Consider the following 12434-nt stretch of genomic DNA (forward strand, 5'->3'; position numbering starts at 1 on the left):
AAAAAATCAAAGTTAAATATGTTACATATATTTTTCTCTTTTCTTCCTTCAATATCAAACACTTGGATAGTGTAATGTACTTTATATTAATTAATTTCACTTCTTTCAAGTGCTTCTTTAAAACAGTCAAGATTTTTAAAAAGGTTGGTATTTTTGACAAGTGTAAACTCAAAATGCGTGTGGCCATGCAGCTTCTTTGCTCTGAAGTCACCACATTTTTGCTTATTCTCCTGATTAATTCGATGGTCTACTCCAATTTGGTTGATCAATCATACATTGCACTCAAACAGCAAAGCAGCAAATGTTTGTGGGGGCTCTTCCTCTCCCCACACTAAACCAAAATGCATCTCATACACGTATACACGTATACACACACACACACACACACACACACACCAAAATCATAGTTAATTTCTACAATTTGATTATTGTAACAGATATTCATTAAAGGACAAAGATTTTGTTTGACATAAAATAAAGTTTAATACATTATGTTTGAATCAATAAGATAGAAATTGCTATCATTAACAGTTGCAATATACTTGAGCCAATTTCCTTTCTCTGCTGTTTTAAAGAATGCCACGCGAACATATTAATGTTAAAATAATAAGGATAGGAATTTGCTTTGTATGGCTCAATAATGTCAACATTCACTTCTGGCTTAATAGGATTATTATTGTAGACCAGCATCTAAATTATTTGCTACAATAGAAGGGAATTTCACCTTGCAGATTCTTTTTAAGAGTTCACTTGAACTGAGGCCATATCCAGAGCTTTGTGAAATAACAGCTCCCAAATAAATGCCCAACGGATGAACTCTCCTCCAGAAGAATGGGCATTAGATGAACCAACAAATTAAAGACCTGTAAACTTTACTCCCACTGTTCTCAGTATTATAGGGATAATATTAAAGGGAGTAATTTTAAGAGTCATGAGCTAATCCAGCATAATCAGACCGTTTTACAAATGAGTTGTTGTGCTCAACTAAGTTATTTGATTCCTTTGAATAACTAACAGATTTCACAAGTGGGATCAACTGGACTTTGGGACAGCATTTGACACAATCCCACAGAATGGCCTATTGCTAAGGTCTAAGCCTAATGTAATATATGGAAAGTATTAAAAAGTGGTTGATAAATGGGTGGTTGGTTGGCAAAATGTAGCAGAGGGTGATGAGGATCTAAATTGCATTGACTAGGAGGGTAATTGAGGCAGAAAAAGGTTGAGAGACTAAAAAAATTACTTGGATGAGCACTTGACATGTCATAACTTTCAAGGCTATGGATCAGGTGGTGGAAAGTAGGACTAGTGTAGATTTAGTGTAGCTTTGGCAGTATAGACCTGATGGGCGAAAGGGCCTCTTATGTACTGGATGATTCTATAATTAATCAATAAAAGATTAATAAAAGCTGACATATAACCTGTAACAAAAGACCTGGTGTTTTATGTAACATAAAGATACATTTTGTATATTTTACTTTGGAAAATTGTGTTTCTCCAAGACAGAAATAAGAGATGCAAAATGAAGAATTAATTATTGACCTTGTGCAGTTTCATTTGTCTTAACAAAGATTAGGGTAGTATTGAAATGTTATACAAAAATCCAATATTGAAACATTAATAAAATAGCCTGGTTACAATGTATTGGAAATCTTTCATGGGTCAGGAACCAACAATAATGAACAAACATTTAAGTTAACTAAATGTTTGACAGTTATACTAATTTGAGATAAGAAGGTATGAGTTAAGGGTTTAAAAAAGATTACAAATAGGTATTTTGTTAACCTATTATCCAGTGCTAAGAAGAGGACAACACATTTCAGCCTGATTACCTGAAAGAGTCATAAGAAAGTCTGTGCCATTGATATGTTAAGTTTTATCTCTTTTTGCTATTCCTTGAAATATTGTATAACATTTTAACTCGGTACAATTCTACCTTTTGATGCTTAATAAACACCTTGAATTGGAAATCTGAGGTGTTTGGTCTCATCTGATGTTTAAGGCTCATAAGAACCTACATAACATATTATTGGGGATTCAAGATAGTTACAGCATTATGCCAGTTATAAATCATTCAAAAAAAGGAGACAAGAAATTCTTTCCACTCTATTGTCCTGGTTGCCCCCTTCCCCCATTCAATTTGATGCAAGTCATGCTGTTTGCCCATGGCCATGATTGCTGCCCTCAGCTAATGCAGTACACACTGTTCAGCGACTGCACACCGTAACCAAAAGCTCCCAAGATCATGACAGTTTAGGATAATTTCAAGCCAGCAAGCATTGCTTAAAAGGGAAGGTACATTGTAGCTGTACAAGCCACTGTGGCATTGAAAAAAAATTGAATGATGGCACAACATAGGAGACAGCAGGCTCCAAGGTTTTTGAAGAATGCATTGGACACCTTTTTGGAGGAGTTGGAAAGGAGGAGGGTTGTAAACCCAGAATGTCCTTCAGCCAAATGCTGATTTTCCAACACAAACGATCCATAACAATAAAGACCAATTTACTAAGTTCTTTAAAAAAACTGCTTTACAGGTAAATTATATCTTTAATCCAGTGAAACGTAAGGAGGAATGTAATTGCATTTTTGATGAACTTAAAAGAAGAATGCAAAACTGATCATTTTTGAGCTCTTTAAGTTTGTCTATAGCCTGGACATAATGAATAGGCCACTTCATGGTTCAAAGAACAATCAAACTACAGTTCAAACAACACGCACGAAAATGGTGTTTACGAAAAATTTTATAATTAACTGATCATGTGAATAAAACTCCAAACAGGAAATTCAAATCCAATTGAAAATGTTTACTGGGTGGGGGTGGGGGGAATGAAAACTGTCAGTCAGTAAAATGAACAAGTTACTTTTTGAAAACCCAAAATACTTTGAAGTTAAATTCATTTTCACACACGATGGTCAGCCTTGTATGAACAAGCAATGTGTAGTCAAAGGATGAAGGGGATATCAGAAATTGCCAATGGTTACATTATGCCAGAAGCCTCATAAAGCATTTTGGCATTAACCTAATAGCCAGATCAAGTTATGGTTCAATGTACAATGACCTTTCCTTACTTCACGCATTAACCTTTTTGTTTGCATAGTATAACCCATACCTATCAGGACTTGACACTTTCCCCAAAGTGATGTCAGTAAATACTCAGATATTTTGAAAATGATATTGTTATTCTGAAGTATAGGTAATGCATTCATTTCAAATTCCTGTACAATTTCAAAGAAAGCATTTATTTATTATTGTAAATGCCTCTATAATACAAGATATAAAAGAAATTTGGTCCCAAAGCATTCAGTATTTGCATGATAATATTACAAAATCTTATTATCTGGCTGACAGATATCTCCAATAAAGACAAGCAGGATACATCTCCTTCTGCACAATTTGAAAACCACTGGTTTACCTGCTCACCTACCTCTCAGTGCTGTTGATACACTCTGGGAGAGCAATGCTGCAACCAAACAGCATGATATGTTGATAGCAGCGCAAAAGGTTAAGCTGACTGAAGAAGCGGATGAACATTTCCATGTCGGTGTTGCTGTAGTTTGAAAGGTAGGGTGGTACAGTAGTCTGATTGTAGGGCAGTATTTCACACAGACTGTAACTTAAGTTGTTACAGGTACCTGTAAGAAAGAACAACAAGTGTGTAAAATCATGTTTTTAAGAAGAAAAGCACCAAAACCAGGGTCCTCAGCTTTGATAACAGACTTTGTGGATCAATTCTCAAAATAGAAAACTTTTATTCTATTCAAATATGACCCAAGTACTCAGCCCATTCCAATACGTTTCTTGGGAACGTGACAACGGAAACCATCAGCTTGGAAACTTTACAAATCTCCACCACAGGGAGTAGTTAAACTAATTTCAGTGAATATTTAATTATGCATCTAATTAACCAATTAGAACTATATGCCCAGTTAATTTTTTTAAAAAAGGTTCAACATGAATAAATAATAAACTAAATTTCCCAAAAACGTATTCTGAATACATATTGTTTAATGCTTCCAAATATAACCTGGTGGACTATAACCTGGTGTTGTGTGACTTTTAACTTTGTACACCCGAGTCCAACACCGGCACTTCCAAATCAAGAAAAAGCATGTCATTCATGGTGTTATAGAGGTGACACTGAATACAAGTACAATGAAGTAATGTTTAACATTTCTGGACAGCGTGCTTTCAGAGGAACGTCAAGTTTTTGGAATGGGTACAGGTGAGGATAACCAGATGAAACCAGAGACAAAGGCTTCCCTTGGAGAACATAAGAATGTTTTCATTGAGAGCAAAAGAGATTAAAAGATCAAAGTTAAGTATGCAATATATGAAATAATTGCACAGAGGTCAGCATCCTGCCACCAAGTCACCCTCTATTTACATGTGCACAATATGTGTCTCTGACTAGCCAGCTCAGAGCCAGTCCTTAGAATCATGAGACTCTCAATCACCTGTTATGATCTGTCAGCCAGGGCTCCCTGATTGGCCCAGATTACCAGCCCTAATCAAGGATTTCATAGTCAATGAGATCCACCCAGCCCTGGTTCCACTCACTACAGTATAAATGAAGTAGGAATGAAGAAAGATGAAGTAAGTTTTGCTCTGGCTTGTGGGTCTGTAACCAAAGGTTTAACGTATAAAACATAAAATGGTATACAGGTACTCCTGAGTGAGAGACGATTTGAAAATTAATGTCAGAGCCCCCACATTCTCCTCAGTTGCCTCTCAGAGCAGCCTGGGAAGTCTCTTATCTGGGCCGAGATATTATCAATTTTCAAGCCTGAAAAATTGGCAATACCTCCTCACTTTCAATTTGTTCAAGTAGATCATAGTCCTCCTTCCTGATTTCTATACCTCTCTACAGAGAATAGAGATGTACTCATTTAAAACCTTAACTACACCTCTGGTTCCACACAATTTGCCACTTTGGTTCTCAATGGGTCCTGCTCATGCCCTTGTTAGGCTCTTGCCTTTTATAAATAATACTTTCCTTTATTTTAACTATCACTGTTTTTTTCCTATCCTGTCTTTGCTTTCCTTATTTCTTTTTCTAAATTAACTCCCTGCTCTTTCTATAGTTCTCTAAGGCTTCTGCCTTAAGCCCTTAGTATCTACCATAATCATCCCTTTTCTTCTCCTTATCCAATCTTGTATATTCCTCAACATACAGATTTTTCCAGATTTGTTGGTTCCCCTTTATGGGAGCATATTGGCCCCTCATCGTCAATAATTGTGAGAAGTTATTTGAGTCCATAATTACTCTGATTAAATATAAATGCAATTAAGTCACAGAAGATGTTTTGATATGGGCTAACATGGGGTTTAAGGCCATAGTTTCCTAAAAGTGGCCACTCAAGTAGATAGGGTGGTAAAAAAAGGCATATGGCATGCTTGCCTTTGTTGGTCAGAGAATTGAGTACAAGAGTCAGGATGTCAGGTCGCTGCTTTATAAGACTTGAATTAGGCCACACTTGGAGTATTGCATTCAATTCTGGTCGCCACATTATAGGAAGATTGTGGAGGCTTTGCAGGTGGTGCAGAGGTGGTTTACTAGGATGCTGCTGCATTTGAGAGAATGACCTATAAGGAGAGATGAGAAAAATTCAGCTTGTTTTCTCTGGAGTTGCAGATCCTGGGGGAGGCTTGTTAGAAATCTATAAAATTATGAGATGCATAGATAGGGTTGACCCAGAATCTTTTTCCCAGAGTTGAAATGTCTAAAACAAGAGGGTATGCATTTAAGATGATAGGAGGAAAGTTCAGACAGGATGTAAGGGGCAAACTATTTTACACAGAGAATGGTAGGAGTCTGGAATGCACTGCAGGGGTCGTGGTGGAGGTAGATACAATAGGGGCATTTAAGGGACTTTTGGATAAACACATGAACATGCAACGAATAGAGGAATATGGACCAAGTGCAGACAGAAAGAATTAATTTAATTTGGGATCATACTCAGCATAACATCATAGGCCGAAGGGCCTGTTTCTGTGCTGTAAAATTCTATGTAAAATCTAACTGCAGGTTAAATTTGAATTTTTTTTTTACCTTTCTATTGCCAGAAGTAGTCAGCCATTGCATCAAGTTCATATTGACAAGTGAGGCTGCTTTTAACTTACACGATTTAAGTACAGTTAATTCAAGTGGACCTTGGTCAATTCAAATCAGCAAGCGTTTACTATTTGGCCTTCTAGTACGTCAATTGTTCAGATTGTTTCAATTCACTGAGGGCTTAATTCCAGCACTTATAAAAACATTGGCAGTAAGAATCATTAACCCAACTTTATGACTACAATTGTGAAAAGCTGAAGTTTTTTTCCATTCCTAAGACTACTGAAATGCCAACCTTATTGGATGAAATACATAGAATTTTTTTAAACAGTGGATGAGCAGGTCTGGAGTATTCTGTTTACAATTAATAGAAAACAAAGTAGTGATGGTTTGTACATTTAAACTAAAAAGAGTGATTCCATTTATGCAGTACAAAATTATCATTGAAGGTACCAAACCAAATTTTCCATTTTTGTCAATTAAGTGTCTCTCAATTTGCAATTGGTTTGTATTCAACGACCAATATTTTGCCAGAATATTCACAACTGAATGAGTAATATTTGAAGTTATAGCCATATATGATAATCCAGTGGCTTTATAAACTCAAAGAACTTAATTTCCAGGAGCTAGGGGCTGTGATGGATGTCAGTTGCAGGGAGGGAGATAAACTGAAGATACAGTCAGGTAGATGGGTGATCTCCATTAAAGGTCAGAGAGGGAGGCAGGTAATGCAGGAGTCCTCTGTGGCAATCCCTATCTCAAACATGTTTGCTGTGAGAATGTACCACTGACAGGCAGGTTTCTGCTACTGAGACAGGCTCTAATGTAATGAGGAGTATGCCAGGTTCCAAGCGATTGAATGTGATAGGGAAATCTCTCATTAGAAGCACGGACACACAATTCTGCAGCGGACAGTGAGACATCACTGTGTTGCTTCCCTGGAGTCAGGATCAAAAATATCTCGGAGAGGGACCAGCAGAAAGTCGTTATAATAATTAATAACATAGAAAGTGAAAAGGATGACATTCTGAGAATATAGGAAGTCAAGCAGTCTTTGTGGTCCTTGTGGATTGTAATGTCTGGATTACTCCCAGTATCACAAGCTAGTGAGGGTAGGAATATGAGGATAAAGCAGATGAATGCATAGCTTGTAAGCTGGTATAGGGGAGAAGGATTCACATTTCTGGATCATTGGAATGTCTTCTGGGATACAAGTGACCTATATAAGAAGGACAAATTGCACCTAAATTGGAAGGGGACTAATATACTGGTGGGGAGATTTGCTAGAGATGCTCAGGAAGATATCAACTAGTAAGGGGTGAGACCCAGGGAGATAGTGAGGAAAGGGATCAATCTGAGACTGGTACAATTGGGAAAAAAGAGTCAAACAGTCAGGGCAGGCAGGAACAAAGTAGAGAATGAGGTAGGACTGATAAATTAAATTGCATTTATTTCAATGTAAGAGGCCTAACAGGGAAGACAGATGAACTCAGCGCTTGGTTAGAAACATGGGACTGGGATGTCATAGCAATTACAGAGATGTGGCTCAATGTTCCAGGGTAGAGATGCTACAGGAAGGATATAGAGAGGCAAGGGGAGTGGCGTTTTTGATTAGGGATAACTTTATGGCTATATTTAGGGAGGATATTCCTGGGAAAACATCCAGGGAAGTTATTTGGGTGGAACTGAGAACTAAGAAAGGGATGACCAGCTGACTGGGAATGTGCTATAAACCTCCTGAATAGTCAATGGGAAATTGAGGAACAAATTTGTACAGAGATCTCAGTTATTCATAAGAATAATAGGGTAGTTATAGTAGGGGATTTTAACTTTCCAAACATAGGCTGGGACTGCCATAGAGTTTCAGCTTGGACAGAGAGGAATTTGCTAAGTGTGTGCAAGAAAACTTTCTGATTCAGTATGTGGATATACCTACGAGAGAAGGTGCAAAATCTGACTGACTCTTGGGAAATAAGGCAGGGCAGGTGACTGAGGTATCAATGGGGGAGAACTTTGGGGCCAGTGACCATAATTCTATTAGTTTTTATATAGTGAGGAAAATGAATAGACCGGATCTAAAAGTTGAAGTTCTAAGTTGGAGGAAGGCCAATTCAGACAGTATTAGGCAAGAACTTTCAAAAGTTGACTGGGGGTGAATGTTCGAAGGTAAAGGGATGGCTGGAAAATGGGAAACCTTCAAAGATGAGATAATAAGAGTCCAGAGACAGTATGCTCCTGTTAGGGTGAAGGGTAAGGTTGGTAGTTGGAGGGAATGCTGGATGACTAGAGAAATTGAGGTTTTGGTCAAGAATAAGAAGGAAACAAATGGCAGGTAAACATAGCAGAGATTGAGTGATTCCCTAGAAAAGTATAAAAGCAGTAGGAATAAACTTAAAAGGGAAACTAGGAGGGCAAAAAAGGGAACATAAAACAACTTTGGCAAATAGGGTTAAGGAGAATCAAAAGGAATCTACAATACATTAAGGACAAAAGATAATGAGGGAGAAAATAGGGCCCTTTAAAGATCAGCAAGGCCACCTATGTGTGGAACTTTAGGAGATGGGGGAGGTACTAAATGAGTATTTTGCATCAGTGTTTACTGTGGAGAAGGATATGGAAGATAGAGAACCTGGAGAAATAAATAGTGACATCTTGAAAAATGTCCACATTATGGATAAGATGGTGCTAGATGTCTTAAAACGCATAAAGGTGGATTAATCCTTGGGACCTGATGGGAACTCTGTGGGATGCTAGGGAAGTGATTGCTGGACCCTTTACGGAGATATTTGTATCACCAGTAGTCACAGGTGAGGTGCCGGAAGACTGAGATTGGCTAATGTGGTGCCACTATTTCAGAAAGGTGGTAAGGAAAAGCCAGGGAACTATAGACTGGTGAGCCCGACATTGTAGTGGGCAATTTGTTGGAGGGAATCCTGAGGGATAGGATTCGCATGTATTTGGAAAGGCAAGGACTGATTACAGATCGTCAACATGGCTTTATGCATAGGGAATAGCATCTCAAACAATTAATTGAGTTTTTTGAAGAAGAAACAGAGAGGAGAGATGAGGGCAGAGCAGTGGACCTGATATATAGATTTCAGTAAGGCATTAAACAAGCTTCCCCATGGGTGACTGGTTAGTAAGGTTAGATCACATGGAATACAGGGAGAACTAGTCATTTGGATACAGAACTGGCTAGAAGGTATAAGACAGAGGATGGTGATGGATGGTTGCTTTTCAGACTGGAGGCCTGTGACCAGCGGCGTGCCACCAAGGATCTGCGCTGGGTCCACTACTTTTCTTTATTTATATAAATGATTTGGATGTGAACATAGGAACTGCAGTTAGTATGTTTGCAAAGGACACCAAAATTGGAGGTGAAATGGACAGCGAAGAAGGTTACCTCAGCATACAATGGGTTCTTGATCAGATGGGTCAATTGGCCAAGGAGTGATGAACAGAGTTTCATTTAGATAAAATGTGAGGTGCTGCATTTTGGAAAGGCAAATCAAGACTTTTACACTTAATAGTAAGGTCCTGGTGTGTGTTGCTGAACAAAGAGACCTTGGAGTGCAGGTTCATAGCTCCTTGAAACAGGCAGATAGGATAGTGATGAAGATGCTTGATATGCTTGCCTCTATTGGTCAGAGCATTGAGTATCGGGGTTGGGACGTACTGTTGCGGCTTTCCAGGACATTGGATTGGCCACTTTTGGAATATTGTGTGCAATTCTGGTCCCCCTACCATAGGAAGGATATTATGAAATTTGAAAGCATTCACAAAAGATTTACAAGGATTTTGCCAGGGTTGGAGAATTTGAGCTATCGGGAGAGGCTGAATAGACTAAGGCTGTTTTCTCTGGAACATCGGAGGCTGAGGTGTGACCTTATAGAGGTTTATAAAATCACGGGGAGCATGGATAGGGTAAATAGTTAAGGTCTTTTCCCCATGGTGGGGGAGTCCAGAATTAGAAGGCGCAGGCTTAAGGTGAGAGAGGAAAAATTTCAGACAGACCTAAGGGACAACTTTTTCATGTAGATGGTGGTGAGTGTATGGAATGAGCTGCCAGAGGAAGTGGTAGAGGCTGGTACAGTTACAGCACTGATAGTGTGGTGACGAAACAGGATTCTGGGTAATCTAAAATAGAAGATGGGAAAAATTTCTGCCTGTAAGAGCTGCTCCTTTTTTTGTGGTATATTAGGTGCTGGAGGTGATTTTCTCGAATTCCAGGAGCAGCAATTAATGTTATATATGCTGTTGCATTGTTTTGGAACTTTGGAAAAAAAAGTCGAAACAACAGCAGTTTTAAAAGGGAGAAGAGCAGACGAAGGAAGTACATGGTGAGGACAGTGCAGGAGAGCGAGAGAGAGAGAGAGAACCTGCACAGTTACTGCCTTTGCTGTTTGAATTCATGCATCATTGGACATCGGAGTGCATCTGGGAAAATTAACAAACAGTGAAATTCACAACTAATCTTGGAGGAACTGTTGGGCGAAGTTCACAGCACAGAATCAGATAAGTTAATTGTAGTTTTAAGTCTGTCCAAGAGAGAGGCTGTATTAGTGAGTACAGTGGGTTCTTTCTTGATTATACGTTTTTGGAGATAAGTCTCTTGATTAAACTTAAAATATAAGCCACAGCTGTTAATTTAACATGGGGCAGTGTTTGTAGAGGAATAAGACGGTGTTATTTTCTGGATCTGTGGATTGTGAAGGAGCAAAAATGCCCTTTGCAGTGATATGTACTTCTTGTCAGATGGGGGTTTAAAGAGAGTTTAAGGGTTACTATGGATTATATCTGCCATAAATGCTGTTGGATGCAAATTTTATCAGATTGAGTGGATCAGTTGGAGAGACAGATAGAAGCGATGAGGAATTTACAACAGCAACAGTATGTGATAGATGGCAGTTATAGGAAGTGGGGAAAGTCTCAGATACGGTCACATAGATGGGTTAACTCAAGCAAGGGTAAGAGAGGTCGGCACCTAGGGCAGGAGTCTTTTGTGGCTATACCCATTTCAAAAAAGTATGCTGTTTTGGAAAATGTAGGAGGTGATGGATTCTCAGGGGAACATAGCACAAACTGCCAAGTTTCTGGTATTGAGACTGGCTCTCATGCAACGAGGGGTACGTCAGTTTCCAAGAGACCAATTGTGTTAGGGGATTCTGTAGTCCGAGGTAAAGACAGACGTTTCTGTGGCCAGCAGAGAAAAAGCAGAATGGTGTGTTGTTTCCCTAGTGCCAAAATCAAGGATGACTCAGAGAGAGTGCAGAATGTTCTCACGGGGGAAAGCAGCCAGCAGGAGGTCATTGTCCACATTGGAACCAATGACATAGGAAGGGAAAGGTTGAGATTCTGAAGGGAGATTACAGAGAGTTAGGCAGAAATTTAAAAAGGAGGTCCTCAAGGGTAGTAATATCTGGATTACTCCCAGTGCTATGAGCTAGTGAGGGCAGGAATAGGAGAATAGAACAGATGAATGCATGGCTGAGGAGCTGGTGTATGGGAGAAGGATTCACATTTTTGGATCATTGGAATCTCTTTTGGGGTAGAAGTGACCTGTAAAAGAAGGACGGATTGCACCTAAATTGGAAGGGGACTAATATACTGGCAGGGAGATTTGCTGGAACTGTTCGGGAGGATTTAAACTAGTAAGGTGGGGGGTGGGGGGGGTGGGACCCAGGGAGATAGTGAGGAAAGAGATCGATCTGAGATGGGTACAGCTGAGAACAGAAGTGAGTCAAACAGTCAGGGCAGGCAAGGACATGGTAGGGCTAATAAATTAAACTGCATTTATTTCAATGCAAGGGGCCTAACAGGGAAGGCAGATGAACTCAGGGCATGGGTAGGAACATGGGACTGGGATATCATAGCAATTACGGAAACATGGCTCAGGGATGGGCAGGACTGGCAGCTTACTGTTCCAGGATACAAATGCTAAAGGAAGGATAGAAAGGGAGTCAAGAGAGGAGGGGGAGTGGCATTTTTGATAAGGGATAGCATTACAGCTGTGCTGAGGGAGGATATTCCCCGAAATACATCCAGGGAAGTTATTTGGGTGGAACTGAGAAATAAGAAAGGGATGATCACATTATTGGGATTGTATTATAGACCCCCCCCCCAACCAATAGTCAGACGGAAATTGAGAAACAATCTTGTATGGAGATCTCAGCTTCCCGTAAGAATAATAGGGTAGTTATGGTAGGGGATTTTAACTTTCCAAACATCGACTGGGACTGCCAAAGTGTTTAGATTGCTTACAGTGTGGAAACAGGCCCTTCGGCCCAACAAGTCCACACTGACCCGCCAAAGCGCAACCCACCCATACATTTACCCCTTCAGCTAACACTACGGGCAATTTAGCATGGCCAATTCACCTGA

The 12434-nt window shown here is 39.4% G+C and overlaps 1 protein-coding gene across 2 annotated transcripts in view; it reads right to left on the reverse strand.

The window, feature by feature from the left end:
• The window catches only part of corin (corin, serine peptidase), a 260269-nt gene that overhangs the window by 178553 nt on the left and 69282 nt on the right, over window positions 1-12434 (reverse strand). For both annotated transcript variants that reach the window (XM_087987873.1, XM_087987868.1), the window contains exon 4: window positions 3426-3633. In XM_087987873.1, coding sequence (XP_087843999.1) covers window positions 3426-3633 — 208 coding nt within the window. The remainder of the gene's footprint in view (window positions 1-3425; window positions 3634-12434) is intronic.

Source organism: Chiloscyllium plagiosum, unplaced genomic scaffold (assembly GCF_037043375.1).
Source record: "Chiloscyllium plagiosum isolate Xiang-an unplaced genomic scaffold, Cpla_swu_hap1 HiC_scaffold_1, whole genome shotgun sequence".
NCBI classification, from domain to species: domain Eukaryota; kingdom Metazoa; phylum Chordata; class Chondrichthyes; order Orectolobiformes; family Hemiscylliidae; genus Chiloscyllium; species Chiloscyllium plagiosum.